The sequence below is a fragment of the Acanthaster planci genome, linkage group LG05 (genome assembly GCF_054643075.1).
Source record: "Acanthaster planci isolate LZ-2023a linkage group LG05, COTS_SCS, whole genome shotgun sequence".
NCBI lineage: Eukaryota > Metazoa > Echinodermata > Asteroidea > Valvatida > Acanthasteridae > Acanthaster > Acanthaster planci.
In genome coordinates, this window is record NC_141781.1 from 18251023 (window position 1) to 18268394 (window position 17372).

General features: G+C 44.6%; 2 protein-coding genes across 6 annotated transcripts in view; both read right to left on the reverse strand.

Moving 5' to 3' along the window:
- LOC110988680 (uncharacterized) overlaps window positions 1-12663 on the reverse strand; it is a 38483-nt gene extending 25820 nt beyond the window's left edge. For 2 of the 5 annotated variants that reach the window (XM_022252438.2, XM_022252437.2), the window contains exons 1-4: window positions 12513-12655; window positions 6344-6436; window positions 4714-4872; window positions 4262-4375 (exon numbers count right to left, since the gene is read on the reverse strand). In XM_022252438.2, the coding sequence (XP_022108130.2) occupies window positions 4262-4375; window positions 4714-4872; window positions 6344-6436; window positions 12513-12522 (376 nt within the window). In that variant the 5' untranslated portion in view covers window positions 12523-12655. The other 3 variants (XM_022252439.2, XR_015425498.1, XM_087137483.1) reach the window with 3 other exon arrangements.
- Window positions 12664-12757: 94 nt separating this feature from the next.
- Window positions 12758-17175, reverse strand: LOC110988712 (alpha-1B adrenergic receptor-like). Its single transcript, XM_087137485.1, has one exon. It carries the CDS (start codon window positions 16858-16860, stop codon window positions 15787-15789), a length of 1074 nt encoding a protein of 357 aa, XP_086993611.1. The 5' UTR covers window positions 16861-17175; the 3' UTR covers window positions 12758-15786.
- Between the last annotated feature and the right edge of the window lie 197 nt (window positions 17176-17372).

Sequence of the window (17372 nt, forward strand, 5' to 3'; positions counted from 1 at the left end):
GATGACAGCTTTCTGAAGAGCCAGAATTTTCGGTTGGCAAAGAATACGAGTCTTACTTGTCAATTTCGAAAGACTGATTTTTGACTGAAATAAGCTTATATTAACTTATCTTGACAGGTACTGCGAATTTTAATATCAAAAAGAATGCTTCAAAATCTAGAAACCGTAAGTCGGGAGGCAGTGTCAACATTGGCCCGTCTGATGCCAATAGAAATCCATGATCACGAAACTGCACTACTATGGATTCCTTTTCCAAAAAATATAACAATATAACTTCCAGGAAAACAATTTTTGAAGATATTCTTTAAATTTACTCTGTTCTTTCATGGCAACAGTTGCCCGTAAATATAATGTTGCTATGGTCATTAGATTGAGAACGGTTATGGAACTCACACAACATGCTCGTGGCTAACGTTTACAGCACTGTCGCGTGCTCTTCTTTTAAAGCGTTTTTTTTTCAAAAAGTAGTTTTGACCACAGCGATGTTTCCCGTCATCTTTTTCGCGTCGTATTTTCGGAGCGGAGTTGTATACGAGTGTAAATGTGGTATCACTGGAAAGCCCATTCATTTCTCTTTATTCTTGCATGTATATCTCAAAAAATCATAAATGGGGTTCTTTCCTTATTCTGCCATGGCAGGTCACAATTATTCAAATTCATTCAAACCACGATCAGCTTCTAAATCTATAAACATAGATCCAAATTCTTCACTTCTGATGCATCTTGAAGTGGTAAGCAATACTTACATTGACACCATTACGGGTCATATCTTCCGCTGTCAGGAAGTCCATATCGGATGCTACAGGGATGGCACCGCCAGCATTCACAGCAAAGCCTCCAGGCTCCGTCGGCACCATCTCAGAGGGCTCGTCTGACAGGCAGCTCCAGTAGACACTGCTCATGTTGGAGGCCTGGCTGGTGCCCGCGGCCGGCAGAGGGGAAGGCGAGGTGTCCATCCCCCCGCTCCCCCCTACTCCTCCTGTGCTGGCCATGGCCAGCGAGGTGGGCACCAGACCGTGCTGGCTGGCCGGAGGGTAGTTCTCCTGGGGCTCGGCGCCAGAGCAAGACTGGGATTCAGCTGGAACAGGGTGGGGCTGGGTGATCTGCACCAGGGCAGAATTGGAATTATCAACTCCTGGGGGTTCAATGCCATCCTCTGCAACGACAAAAAAACATCCGTGTAAATTTCTTTCTCCTTATTTTCCATTCAAATGGCTGAAACATCACCCAATATGAATCACTTGATACAATTTGAAATCTATTGGATCAGGTCGAAATTGCACACATGGCAGACAGACATGACTGGAGCTACACATGCACGTATAGAAACTACATGTATATGAAAATTGCTGAATAAACTATGCCTTACACTAATGTCTGCACAACAGACTATGTGACCAACAACATTTCGAAAAAATGTGAATAGTTTGATCTGGAACAAGAAACAGTTTACAGCTGTTGGCACCTTCTGTTGACTTACCCACTTTGGGGAACTGTTCGGAGGGCTGTAGATCCACGTTATTACTCATGCCTTGCTGGGATGAAGCACCGTCATATACATGTAGTGAGTTTGCTACTTCGTGTGTCGTGCATTCCTCAACCATGTCTGGAAAGACAGGCCGGCTGTATGAGCTCCCGGCAGTTGGGGCTGCCGACGTAGGCGAGGACTCGTTCCACTGAATATTCAGTTGCCTGCCCTGACTCCGGGAGGTCACAGGCCCCTTCCTGTGGTAGATTTTCCTGTGCGGCAGCGTGACGGCGCTGCTCATGAATCGCTTGGGCGTGCCGGACGCGTTGCTTTTGGACTTCGGTGGCTTCCGCTTCAGGTATCCCTTCCCTGTGTTGGGAGACGCTTGGTCGATCCGGGTCTTGAGGATATCAGTGAAATTGGAGCTCACTGCTTCCCTGGCAGACGGAGATTCTGGTGTTCTTTCAGAATCGTTGGGAGCAGGGCAGGCCACTTTCCTGTCAGATGCCTGTTGCCTGCCTGGCCAATTGTGAGCACTACGAAGTTGTGCCTTGGGGTCTCTCACTAAGGTGTTTGGTCCATCGACCACAGTTCTCGTCCGGAAAGACTCAGCGAGATGTTCTGTGGGATAGGTCACTGTGTCTTGACAGGGCCTAGACTCTAGCCTACTTGACAACGGACTGACGACGAAACCTGGCTGACCTTGATGAGGAGCGATGCTCCCCTGTTGATGTGTAGGCGCTGCAGACATACTTGACATGGTGCAAGGTGATTCTGACAGGATCAGTGTTGCTGTCACGTTGTCCGAAGTCTGGAGAATCGCCCGCTGTTCCTGTAAGCCGTAACCCTGTCTGCCATGTCTGGAAATTGCTGACCCACTCCTCTGAATCGATTGATCCCGGTCTTTGTGAGAAAATTTATTCCAGCGGTCATTTGACTTTATTCCTGACAACGTCCTCTTTTTCCTAGAGGGATATTGCGTCCATGAATTCCCCTTCTTTGGGAAAGTCTTGCGAGGCACAAGAGCAAATCTTCTGTGTCTTGACCCTGACCGGCTGTTCCTGTTATATTTCTTTCCCTGGCGAGCTACCAGCATCCACTCTTGTGGCCTTTGAACTTTGACACGGCTCTCTCGAGACGATTCCTCCCCGGATGCCCATTCTGCCAATTAAAGAACCAACAAGTGAGGAACACATATTGTGGGATACGGCAATATAAAAATATGTGTACCTGCAATAAATGCATATGAACAGTTGAGATGTCCAGAAATTTCTTAGTACAAATGCACTTTCTTAAAATGAGCGTGTATACATGTATGTACAATAAGATTTTGGCCAAACAAGTGAGACCCACGCTAATGGGAATGAAATCTTTTCGTAGTAAGTATAGTTTATGGGTGTACCTTCATCAAATGATAACCTGAAAGTTGGCACTGTCAAATATCAGAGAAGACGGCTAATATGGTCCAGAAAGCACTGCCACTGGACAAAATCCAACAGGCTAATTTGGATTAGACAACAGTACTGAACAGAGTCAAACCAAAGCCAGGTGGCTGGGCATTGATATCAGAAGAAGGCCATGGTTATTTTATCAATCATACAACAATGCAACAATGGGATCAGGCTCTTTGATGGAGGTACGTGTACATGTACATCTTGTACTGTATTTTGTAGGCATTAAATTTTATCCCAATTTTTCGTTTGCTGTAAAAATTGTACAGATGACCGACAATGCCAATTTTCAACTTACCATCTGTAACGGTACTAACTCTTGATCTGTGGGTGTGCGTTCTGCACAGAAGGTACACTGTGGTGGACAGTACCATTCTGGTTGGAGCACTCTGTGTAAGTCTAGCTCAGATAAACACCTCTGCGTTTTGTGTAAAGGTTTGGCCGAAAGCAAAGTACCTCACTCATGCGCATGCCGCACACGCTCTTCCCTTGAAGCAACTGCAAATGACTAGGGGATAGGATCCCCCTGGTCACAGATACATGTAACTCTGCAAACAACATGCCATTCTCAAGTTACCAACCTACATGTACATGCATACAGGTTTCATGTGCCAGTAGCTGACAGCAATATTCTGTACATGCACCAATCGGACTTGAGAAAACCATGCTTTATATTACAAACAGGTTGCCAATAATTTGACCTGTATTTATGAGTGCGTCAGTTACGTTTTCACTGCACTTAGATTTTTCCCTTTTTTTTGTTGAAGTTGACTTTCCAATTTCCACAACTTCCACACAGGTGTAGATATAGTTCCATTCCACTCTGTTATAATATTGCCAATTCAGCAGTTTTGAAGGGAAAACAACACGTGCTTCGGATCTCCACTGCAAAAGGACAGATACCTTTCATCTGTAAAAAGGCCACAATGCTGAACCAGCGAAAAAACATAAATATTATACTCTAAATCATCTGAGAATTAGCAAAGCAAAAATACACACCTACTGGTGCATGTAATCTCATTGTCATATTGAAAATTTCTGCTCACATTACATGTACGTCACGATAGATGACAGTACCCCCACAGATAGTTCAATACCACTTGATCTAACTACACTGGCAGTTGACCAGATTTGACCTGATCTGATTTAACATGTTTAACCTCATCCAAATTGTGTTTCCAGGACTTTTTAAGCAACATATAGTGCCAATCGTTTAACAACTGACAACTTGTCTTAAAGCTACGGCAACTCAAGGTCATTTGTAACATTAGCCTGCACCTGAATTTGACCTGACCCTAACAAGAACTGACCTGGAAAGTGACCTCAAACAAGCTCGACTTACCTCCAGAGTCGCTGGCCATCTCATCAGAGCTCGACATCTCTTCCAGTGCCATCATGTCTGGGTCCAAAGACATGGGCTCGTCCTTGACAAGGTAGCCGGTTAAGTGCAACGTTCCTGGCAAATCAACATTGTGTTGAGTTCAACAGAGCATGCACACGTTTCAAGAAAATTACACATATCCCACAAAAGCCGTCAAGTCAAGGGGTTCTCGATCTACATGTAAACACACTGGTGGCAATCGTACATGGAACCTACTCTGCAAATGATTACTTCTTAGATCTCTGAAGTGTGTGTGTACCAGCACTACCGGTAAAAATATTCAGGCAAAGGTAACACAGTGTTGAAGACTAAGACGGTTAAAATTGGGCTTGAACCTTTCAACTAAATATACCTGTACAGTGTAAATGCATGGATTACCAACACTGCGTGCTGAGGCTCAAAAATTGAATTACCCCGTCCTTCGGAGAAAAACGTAACCTCTTCACCCTCTGTGAAGTTGAGATCAAGCGGCTGTTGGAAGACGGTGCCATAGCACAGCGTGCAGACAAGGAACTCAGCCCTCTCATGCTGGACCATCAACTGCGTTAGCTTGGCTTGCTCTCTGTCAGTGGCTGCAACACAGAGGTTGTTGTTAGGAGCAAAAACTGACTCTGAATCAACAGGCTGCATCTTGAATTAGCATGAAAACTATGGAAAGTAACTGCAGCCAGTGGCTTCCACAAGTACACTAGCTGGGGCTACATGCTATGGGAAAAAGTAGCCACAGCCTGTGGCTTCCACTGGGGCACATGCCATTCTCAGCTGCAGCACAAAGCCATGATGCTGTGTCTACATCAACTACATGTACATGTAACTACAGCTAGAAACTGCATGCATACAATGATGCCAGTAACTTCCAGAAGGACAATGGCTGTGGCTACATGCTATGGAAAGTGGCAGCAGCCTGTGCCTTCCATAAGGGCACTGCCTGTGGCTACAGCCAGTGGCTTCCTCAAGGGCACTAACTAGGGCTGTGTTTTATGGGAAGTAAAAGTACCCGGTGGCTTCCATCCAGTTCATACTGGTAAGTGTGATGTCATTTCAGTTTAAACCACCCCAACTGTACACAGAGTTACCTGGAACCAAGGAACCGGAAGTTCCTGATCACTGTTCCGAAAACTGTTCGTCCAATGGAAGCCTGCAATCAGACAAAGTCACTTACAGCCCAGATAGGGGCTTACATGCACATGTACCCGGTACACACATGTATGTGAATATCTCTGTAACAGAACTATTCACAATACAGAGTGCCCCCAAGGGGTCAAGCAACAAGAAGTTAGAAACCAAATTTCTCTAGTGCCTTATGGGTTTTCAGCCAAAACACTTCCACACTAATACATGTATACATGTATATGTCTTCCTTTAACAATTTACCAGTTGTTTTGAATTTTTTTTTTGGGGGGGGGGAATTTGGAGAAAAGCATTCACAAAAAGTTCTTGTGGCCAAAGTGTGCTTGCCGGTACAGCCTGTGAAAAAATACCTTTTTTGGATAATCGTGATTTTCTAGTGTCATACACATTTAAAATTCTTTCTAAACCTTTTCCTCATTAGTACTCTAACCCCCTTCCTGGTACAAATCTCCTCATACCTGTAATAAGCAGGCACCTCTGGTTAAAACTTGTTGGTGTTAACATGGTTAATGATGCTCACCAACTGTGATAGTCCGATACTGAATTCATGCCTACTTCATGTCCATGGAAAACAGACTGGTGAGACTTTCTCCTGCAAACCTCAATTACACAGTGCTGCTAAGCGTACGTTTACGCTAACAGAGGATCTGTGTATTTTGTGCAGACCATAAGCATTAAGCACGGCAGAAGGCATGCTATCCTCAAAGGAAAAATGTACTTAACTTCAGTGTCATAACAATAGAATTCTCTATGATCGTGCAACTGATAGCACAAACCACACTAAGCACCGCTGGCCAAGAGAAGGTTAGCAAAGTTTTCTACTATAGTATTACATGTACATGTAAGCATAACCTTTCAGCTGTTAAGCAGCTTTGTGAAATTGGGCCTGACCTCTAGTCTATAGGAACTTACTAGCTACATCTCTGGTATCCAGAGCCACCATGGAAACGTGGAAGGACTCCTCCACAGTCTGGGTATAACGTTTCCCGGGTTCGATGGTCAAACCTGCAATGAAAACACGGGAGGTCAAGGGTCAAAGGAAGAGTACAGAGTATACTCCAACATTTGCAGCTGCCCATGAAGCAACCCACAAAATTACTGCTGCAAAGCATACATGTACAAAGTACATGTAGATGTACTCGCTTTAAAGACAAGTCATGGGACTAAGCTCCCTGTTAAATAATTCTTTCAGGTAAGTGGTTACTTTGAAGAAAGCAATAAAAAGACTGCCGTTTCCAACGATGTGTCTAAAATTACCCATTATTGGAAACTGCCATTTGTATTTGTACATGTATCTAACTTTAAATTACTGTATTACATGTAATTCATGTCCAGGGCAGACATCCCAGAAGTTTATCTCTCACTTACATATGTACTTTTACTGAGCTACATGTACGTGGTCATTTTCACCAGCAGAATTCTGCACAGGAAATATACTTGTGACTCTTTTCCCCGAGATGAAAAGTCCAGTACAGACAGCGTGAAATGGTTAAAGCATGGGAAAACTACACATGTACTTGATCATTCACCACAAAGCTCGATTAAAAAAAACACAAAGCGTTACGACCCCATGTACATGTAAACAACAATGGTTCCAAGTCACACGGAGGAGTGATCAAATTGAAGGAAGACAAACAAGAGCCGTTGGGTGCACAAAGGCGCTCAACAGGAATCGTTCACTGTGTGAAAGCGCGCTCACTTGCATACTTGGTGAAAAAGCCTCTTTTTCTGTAGGGTTTGTGGGAGAGGAGCAGACTTCAGACCCCACAGTTCTGGGGGTAATTGGGAGTTAGTCGCTGTAGTAAATGAAAGGCCCAAATCGAAACCAAAATTTCACACTCACAGACTTCTACAAATTGAAAATCACCCAAAGTATGACATCATGGGGTGAATGACCCATACATGCAAAAGGGGTTTCATTGGCCTAGAGGCATTTCTGCTTAGTTTCCACTTTTTGGCATGTTTTGAACGAACCGCTGCATGTGGGGCTGGATACGGTGGGAGTCCAGTAGACAGGCCCCTAGCCCCACAAATAGGGCTGTAATGGCTCACTTTTACAATCTGTCTCTTATCTGTTGCCACCAGAGCCCTACTTTAAGGTATGTCTTAACCACTACCAGCCGGGGACTCCGAAATCGGAGCCGTATGGTTTATATGTGTGGCTGGGGTCTCCGTAGTCGGACAAAGGAAACAGGGCCCTGTAACAAAAGACCGTACTCCGAACAAAAGACCAGGCTGCTGGGCATTACCGGCATTATTCACTCTCAAAAGTAGTGATAATCCAGCGTTATTTTGAAACCGTATACCAGGGTTTGGGGCATTGAGAGCAAGCGGATTACCACCGGGGACAAAAGTGCTCCACCACCGCAGCGATGAGCCACACAGCACCGCTGCATGCTAATCTGGCCCCTATTGAAAAGAGGTCAGCAGTGCACTGAGCCAGGTTCGTGAACAAAAGACAGTTGTGTAACACCGCACAATCTGGGCTCTGTTTACAAGGCAGCAGGCCTGGCTGAAATACTCCGGTGTCAGTGAAGGTCACCTGTCAACTTAATTAAGAGTAGTGCCTGAAGATTACTTGGTGCGGCTATAAATGACCGTTAAATGGAATGATGAATTTTTGAAGGATTTTGAAAACGGAAAAAATGATGGTCATGCCGGCCCAACATTGAAAAATGCCCCGGCACGAAGTGGTTAACCCTAATTCCCTAGAGTGTGTGAAAAATCATATAAAAATTGGAGGATTCAGGGTTGTTAGGGTTAAACTGCAGGATTGTCACAAACTTTGAATCCTAATATCTTCCGAAATAAGAAAGACTCGACAATTTCACTTACACCCTAAAGCTTTCCAAAATCGTAAATTTTCCAATGTATGGCGCCTCGAAAAACCTGTCCTGTACTGTTAAATGCCGACCACGGGCGGCGCCATTTTGAAAAATGAAGGCAGCATTTCGTGCGTCGGGAGTCAAGGCACCCGACAGGTGCTGTAGATGCATAATTCATGTTGTCACAGTATTGCTCGGTATACATGTAAGTTGCGAGCGCACTTTGCTAGTGTGCGTGTGGAACATGGTACATGTACATAGCAAGCATATTAATGTTATTCAAATTTAATTTCACCAGTTCCTTGTTCCTCTGTCATGCAAGATGTGACCGGGTACCAGTTTTGTATGGTACAACATATATATGTACAGAGCACCTGTTGGTTGTGACAATCATGGATTTCAGGCATTTAAGGCATGCCTTGAAGTAGGGCTGTGGTGGCGACAGATAAGAGACAGAGTGTAAAAGTGAGCCACTACAGCCCTATTTGTGGGGCAAACTGGCCCCCAGTCTGGGGCTACATGTAGGTCCGAGTTTGCGTGGGTCTGAGTTGGCTTTGGATCTGAGTTGGTGTGGGTCCAAGTTGGCAAGGGTCCAAATTGGTTTGGATCCGAGTTGACTCAAAACCATGTCGGTCATTTGTTGGTCACTGCAATCTGGGAGCTTTGAAATTTTGACTGGCTGACCCGGCCAGGGCCGTACCAATCAGCGTCAACACACCGTCAACACACGTCAACACATTGATAGTAACGTCAACACACCACCAACACTTACAAAATGCATTGAAAACAGAAAACAGACATACAGGGTTCGAAATTCATGACGGCCACGACGGCCAGTGCCGTCGATGCCCTTTTACTTGCCGTGATGCCCCTCGGAAAATTGCATTGTCCACGGCCACTTTTGCTGTGCCCTTAGCACACTTTGGCCGTTGTGCCCTTTCCAGCGAGTTATCAAAATAAATAACAATTAATTCAGCCCAGCGCTAGCGCTCACCGGCCGCACCGGTCGGCGAGACCATACCACGAGCGATCGGGCTTGCACAGCCCACATGGTATACGGCCACATTGCCTTCACTCACGCAAACACGTATTCACAAAATTTCTTAAGCAGCGAGCTGTTACTATAGTTATGCGCAACCCCTGCGTTACAGGCCAAGCCACATGTGTGCTACATGGACTATCCACAGGGAGTAGCATTGACTGTTCAACTTCATGTAACAATGAACATCGTGCGTGCTAGCAAGCACAGACCCGCACCCCTTACGGATTGCCAAGCGCGGTGTCCCATAATGCATTGCTGAATATACATGTACATGTATGTACATGTACCACCAGTGCACTCCGCATTGATCCGCGTCCCCTGTAGTACATGTACGTGCTTCAAGGGACGCGGACCAGCCACGTGGAATCGAAGTTTTCCTATCGCTACCGGCCCACTGTCAGTTTGTACGACACACGACAATGCCTCAAAAAGAACGTTTGAAACGTTCCTTTCAAAAGGAGCTCTGCAACTCGGCTACAAAATGCAAGAAATTGGATTTTTTTTATGCATGGGTAAGTGGTGGTTTCGCTGTGTGTGGCTCCGAGATTGGCAATGTTGACGGCACCGTGATTTCCCGAAATCTGTGCCGGGTGAAGATGCGGCCACGCCGGCAAGGCAGGCGTCCAAATATATCTCCCGCCCACATTGCTGGTAACAAACAAAAGTAAGGGGTAAAAAAAAGTAAAAGGGCATCAGAACTTGTTAACCCTTATTGCTCTTGTTTTCATGTCAGGGTGGGAAGCCTAAGGGGATGGCAGGGTTCTTGGATACAATGTAGATTAATCAGCTGGTAACTTGAAAGTCTAAAAGTCAACAAAGAGATGCGCACACATTTTCAAATTTTAGAAAAATTTTTTAATTAATTTGACGATCACTCACATGTATGTGCAACTCCTGCCCTGTTCATAGAGTATAACAATTCCTGGTGTTAGGTTTTTGTCAACTTTTTTCCACAATAAAGCAAAAGAATGCATTTTAGAGGCTGAACAGATTGTGTTTTGACAAATTTGCCTTTGGGCCCTTATCAATTTTCGACAATGGCCTCCGTGCCCTTTTAAATGGCCTTGGTGCCCCTGGAAATTTTGACTTCTCCAAGGCCAAAATGACCTAGGCCCCTAAAAACGAATTTCGAACCCTTGACATATCGAACTGTAATGTACATGCTCAGGAATAATTTCTATTTAATCGAGTTTACATTTTACTACATTTCAAGGGAGATTTTTCCGCGAAAAAATCGTCTCTGAGCAGTGCTGCTGATCACCGCCATCTTGCCTTCTCACAGCATTTGGACCGTACCATGGTTTACTGTATAAAGGTGACCCCTTGTAGCGTTATGGTACAATCCATCTGAGGCAACATGGCTACCGTCTTTCATGGTTGTGCGGAGGGTGTTATTTTCGTTTCCCCCCAAATGTCGCCTACTGTTGTTAACCAGATTGTACATGTAGGTCAACTCGCCCCCTGGCCGACTCGCCCCTTACCAGCTCGCCCCTGACCAACTCGCCCCATGACTGACTCGCCCCCGAGCCGACTCGCCCCTTACCAACTTGCCCCTTAGCCAACTCGCCCCCTTACCGACTCGCCCACTGACCAACTCGCCTCCTGACCGACCCGCCCCCTTAAGTTTGCCAAGCACGTATGGCCGGCCCATTCACCATTTAAAAAAAATACAATCAGTCAGAGATGGAATCGGTGATTGCTGCCCTTAAAAATGGGTTCTTGGGTTTGCAGCTGGCACTCAAAGTTGAGTTTGTTTAAAGCTCGGTAGATATTCCCTTTGTGTGAAATTGGGGGTAACAATATTTTTTTTATATTGGTAAAACTCAGTATTATCCTGTGTATGGGCCATGGCGCGTTTCCTGTGTATTGTCTATGGGATTTCGTGCGCCACAACACCAACACCCTACCATATTAATTAACTTTGCGAACTATTTCAGATAAAAAAATGGTACATATTAGGCATAATGCCTGGCGACGCAAACCTACGGAAGTGTTAAGGAGACACGATTTATGACAAAGGGTGTAACGGTCGCTACACACTTTCAGGTTCCGATAACTTCACAGGATGCATTTATTAGTTCACAATTAACACAAAATACTGATTTATTCGGCGAGTACAGTCATCAAGGATCACATTATTGATCGGCCATATTGAATTATATCCCAGCATACACTGTCGGTGTCATGACGTCAGGGAAAAACAGTCATGTCATCTGGTGCCCGTTACTTGTAAACAAATTAAGAGCACTCTCAGAGATATTCAATTCCAAAGAAGGAAAAAAAATTAATAATGGGGCGTTAAAAATTGACATTAGTGTACAATGTACCACTATGACTTTATACATCACACAAAAAGCATATATACAAGAACCTAAATCAATTTTCGCAGTATATGTGAGGTCCCAGTCGAGTGAATTAGCAAAAGAACACTATAACTAACTGGATATCGGGTCACTTCAAGAAGATACAGTCATATACCCAAATATTAATGGGACGGAGGGTTCGAAGTTGTTGATCCTGAGGGTATGTTGGATGTACAAATAACCTAATCAGACAGTGGACGTAGGAAGCGTTTGAATAAATAAGTGATTAGTGGTGATGTCCAAATATCCATCACCGTCCGTGAGTCGTTCGTGTCGCGTCGTTGGTTAGAACCATTGTTTTGTTTTCTTTAATACATTGGGCCGGCCATATTTGCTTGACGTTCCGAGGGGGCGAGTCGGCCAGGGGGCGAGTCGATCGGGGGCGAGTCAGTCAGGGGGCGAGTCGGCCAGGAGGCGAGTTGGTAAGAGGCAAGTCTGTAAGGGGGCAAGTTTACAAGGGGGCGAGTTGGAAAGGGGCGAGTCGGTAAGGGGCGAGTCAGTCAGGGGGCGAGTTGACCTGACACCGTTAGCCAAATTGTATTTTAGGCATGATATTGCTATCAAATTCCATTTCTGTAAACTTAGAACGTGATTTGGGTGTGCTGACGTTACTATCATGTGTTGACGCATGCTGACGTTGTGTTGACGTAGTGTTGACGTTAATTGCTGCAGTACGACCGGGCCAGCCTAGTACTACTACTAATAGTAGTACAGTAGTAGGCCCTAGGCCTAACTAAAGTTTGAACTGAATACAATTACAATTACCCCATCCCCAAAACAAAATAATTCTATCCTAACTAATCCTAAATAACTGATATTACTTACTTGAACGTTCTTTACCAAATACTTACCCCAAAACATGGTGATTTAAGTGAATTTGGCATCGAAGTTAAGACAATGAAAAAGCACTCCGACTCCTGAAAACATGCGCGACGGTGGAATTGTACCCAGCCTCCCATAGGTGTCCCAATATGGTGACAATGAATAAAGAAAGTACCACTCTTTTTTGAGCGACAGCAACATTATAGAGGGCGTTATAAAATTTATTATTAATGTGCCCTTTTCAAATGGTCAACCGTTGTTATAAATAACGAAACTCACAAAATGTGAATTTTCAACTCAATCCACATTTTGTTTGGTGTTAAACTTTTTTGAAATTCAACGCTATTAATGCGTGCCAGCGCAGCCCGCGTGCACTGAGCACGTCACTGGAAAAGTATAGGCCTCCTACATTATTTGGCTGACCTGTTTCAGAGAAATCGGACTCTGCTCAGCTCGAGAACTGTACGGCCCGGGGGCGTATGTCCGATTTTCACAAAGCGGGTGCAACTGGTACACAAGAAAGGACAGCAACAAGTTACTGGAAACATCCTATAAAGTTCGACGCTTTGACAAAAATGTACTGCAGCGATATAAGAAATGACCGTGACAACGGGGGCGGATTTCGGCTCCCAACTCTTGAGTCGGATTAAGCAGGGCACGTGAAAACTGTTTAAAAGTTCCGTCACTTGAAATCCCGACGAGGGGCTTGACAATATAAACATGTTTAATCAATAATTTCCCCCTGCATGGCCTAATTATCCCTCAGAACGCAATAGTATGTCATAAAAACTCAAATGTGAATTGTAGTGGTGAGAAAATAGAATCATTTTCTTAGAAAACGCTTCGAATTTTTCAGACCAGCCTCATGGGTTTGTGCACAGGGTGTGGCAAATCGACATCATTAAGAACTCACTCCAGGAAATCTTTAGAGAAAGCAGTATCTTTAAGATACAATGAAACTGAAAAATGGAAGAAAACTGAAATTGTAATACGTACGACTTTGTTAAACTTTCAGGTAATTTCATACAAATTAAGGTTCAATTAAGTGTTGATTTAAAAATCCAAATACAGAGTGAAATATGTTGTTGTTCCTTGAACTCTTTCGGGCCACGGTCCACAGACGAATTTCAACAATTGAAAGATCTTGCTCATTTCCATCCATGCTACAAATTCAACCGAAAACGGAAAAGAATTGAAAATTGAAGCTCTAGCTGAATCACACAGTTAACATTCGATTCACTACCGAATGTGGCGCCTGCCTGCTCAAAACCGTCACGACGGTAAAGCGATTGGTTTTATGTACAAATGGCCCTTGCCCTTCTTTCCCGTGCAGCGACAATGCGGTAATTACGAACAGGCTTATTGAAAAGAATGCAAACATAGTCCTGTTTGTTTCTTGGTTTCTGGTTGGTTCGGTTAATTTGGTTCCGTTCTTATTTTTTTTTTCTTTTTGTGCTTTTGTATATACATAAAATAAATTCAAATTAAAAACTATTATTCATTCATGTAATGCATGCACTAACTTTAAAATTCCAAATGAAATTGTCTTAATCTCTGCAACTACATGCGATAGAATATATGGGATTAAAATGAAAAAAAATGAACCATTAAACAAGACTATAATACATAAAAGGCACATCAACCAATATACAAAATTCAACTCTCTATTTCGGAAGATATCAGTTGCCTTCAACGTAAAATTATGATTACGTCCAGCATTCAGAAACAGATGCAAGGGACTGGGAGAGGGGCATTATTAAAATACAAGATCAGAAAGAAAATTTTACAGTTTTCCTCAGAAAAGTTTAGGAAACCTGTACATATATAGCCTATGGAAGAAAGAAATGGAAAACGGTTGGATTTTAGCCAATAACTACGAAACAACTGAGATGTTAATGGCACCTTGCTACAACACGGAATATGGGAAATTATTGTTGTTGGGAAAAGTCTACACTTGGGGTGGGAGAGAGGCATGAAGGGATCGATTATAATGCATGGCCCCTAAGAATCACCCTCTTCCGAGCACAGATACCGAACCAGGCGCAGATTCGGGGATGCAACCCCCCCACCACCACCACCGATAAAACAAGGAAACATTGGGGAGGATAATTTTTAAAAAGTAAGTACAGCAATATCAATTTAAACAATGTATGTCATATATAATGTTTCATCGTTTCCGTTTGTATGCAGAATAAGATATTAACCCCTCCCCCGAAAAATTCTTGGATCCCCCCGTGAGCGCTGGTATTGAGGGATCCCAATACGACGCTTTTAGCGTCGATCTGCGCACTTACGCGTTTGAAAACGAGGCTGTACGTGTCAGCTTCAATACTTGATACGATCAAACGCTTGAAAGTAAGGAGTCAAGACACAAAACACATAACGGTATGTTAAATTCAGACTTTTTAGGCGGCACATTTTTGTGGAAGAGTCTTTCAGGACTACTCGACACGTAAAATCAAGAGAAAAAAACGACAATTGACCGCGAACTAACGCACCTGCGATGGTCCTGTATCTTGTGCAGTGGGCGTGGTTTAAAATGAAGTGGCGTCACACGTACGAACCGGATACTCCATGTACTGTGTGGACTCAGAGTCCGCGGGCGCGCGCGAGGAAGTCAACACAGAGAGCCTCAGTTTCGACGCAGATATGCGCAGACGGCGCTAATATGAAATCCCTCTATGGCCTCATCAGCCAGGATATAGACTTATCCGATTAGACGCCATAACTGCGCATGCGGTGGCACCGCACTCACACGCACATTCTTTAACTTGACGCTCGTGTGCATTTGGTAAATCACCCTACTGGTCGAAGAGGCATGTAACGCACGCGTACCACCTGTCCTCAAGCACTGTGCCATCGCAATAATGGTTTCTAATTCTGGTGTTCGAATTACACTATACCAAATCTACAATTAATCCAGTATTACTCCATGATCACATTTTCAAAACTTCTATTCCTTGGTATCCATACACTATAGCACATTTTTAAAATTCATTTTATGACAAATCATACTACTTGTTGAAATAGAATGTATCCAAGGCCATGCCGAACATATGTGCGGAGGCCTGTTTTTCCGTATCAACTACCGAAAGTTGTGACATATCCACGGCCAAAAACCATGGCCAACGCTCCTCTTGCTACACTTTTTTCCGAACAAACGGAAAGGGCAGCGGGGTGCTGAGCATGAGCGCAAGTCCCGAGATCATCGAGATCATTGGGTATCCCCCCTCCCTCAAAAAACCCTTTTGGGGGAGGATAGGCTATTGAATCATCCCCACCCCCCCCCCATTCTGGCACAAGTTACGCCAGTGGTGCCGAGCTCTCCTTGTTCAAAGCAATAGAAGAGGGCTGAAGCATTGCTTGCAAAAAGTACGAAGGCTTGAGTATCTCCGAGTAGCGGCATCGGGCAACCTTGGGAAGAACCGCCTTGAAATGAGGGTGACCAAACGCGTAGATGATGGGATTCACGCAGCTGGTCAGTATGGCGATGGTCATACTGTAGACGACGAATTTATGGTCGGCTGACGCCACCAGCGCGATCAGAAAGGGCAACACAAGTAGCAACATGATGCAGAAGGCTATCAACAAGATCTTGGTGGTGGCTTGCTCCTGGTCTGGGTTGGTAATTTTCTGCCTGGTGGCATCGCGGATACTGATCTCCAAGAAAAACATCCTCCTTTCAGTCACCACCACTTCATCGTGTGGCTGGTTATCAACACGGAGTGCCTGGTCTCTCTTCTGCAGGACCGATCGGGCGTAGAGCACCGCGTAGGAAATCACGGCGATGGTCAAGGACAGCACCAAGCAACTCGACTCGATGATTTCGTAAGTGAATTTCCGGCCATGAAAACCGTCCTTGGTCGAGCAGATTTTATCTTCGGGATAGTAGCCGGGCTCACTAATTTCAAGAACGTAAGGGAGGAAAACGATGGTGCATGATACGACCCACGTGGTCGCAATCATGCCGATGACTTTCCTCGGAGAGTACAACCTTCTGTAAGTCGCTCTGCACACGGTCGTAAGAACCAAGCGATTGACAGCTACGGCGGCCAGCGTGAATACACGAACGCAGAGGCTGGTGTCAAACTGCAAGGCGGCAACGGTGCAGGGGACTTCTGACGCCAGGGGCCAGCCGCCTGGGCTCACCTGGGCCACGATCATCCACGGATAGGACAGACACGACCACAGGTCTGCTACGCTGAGGTTGACCACGAAGGCATTGGTCACTGTGCGTAGCTTCTTGGCGAGTAAGACTGACAGTATGACAAGAAGGTTGCCAACGAAAGCCAGAGCGGTCATAAAGGCCCAAACACAAGCGATGGCGGTGACGGCGTGTGAGGGCATCAACGCCAAGGTTTCATTTTGCTTGGACATGGTTGAGATGAGATGTGTAATGATCACTGAAATGCTTCACATGGAGCTCAATTCGGTAATAATGTAGGCGCTGCTGTACCCTCTGCTTTTGCTGGATTCGGGATAGATCTGTACACCAGACTGCAAATGTTCGTCGGCATGCAAATGAGCAAAGAGTTGCGACTCGTGAGTCTATAACATAATAGGATAACTCGGGTTTGCAGATATCATTGCTGGTTTCCTGTTTATAAAAGGAAGGTGAACAGAAATGTAGCATCAGTACCGCTATTCCATTCAGGCACTGTAGGTTCAGAAAGTTTTGGTACATTGCTCGGTTATCATTCCCAGAACCAATTCGAATTCTTCGGTTTGTTTTCAACGAAAGGCACGTAGATAACGTGAACAAAGGCACTATCAAACATGCAACAGATTATTAGACTTTGAAAACGAAAGTTGTAAATTAGTTGCCCAATGAAGAAAAATACTCCAGACACTTCATGTTTAATTTTCCTCGTTGAAATCACCTATCAATT

What these genes read in the sequence shown, in the direction of transcription:
- LOC110988712 (XM_087137485.1), bottom strand. Translation starts at nt 16,860, where the DNA reads ATGTCCAAGCAAAATGAAACCTTGGCGTTGATGCCCTCACACGCCGTC.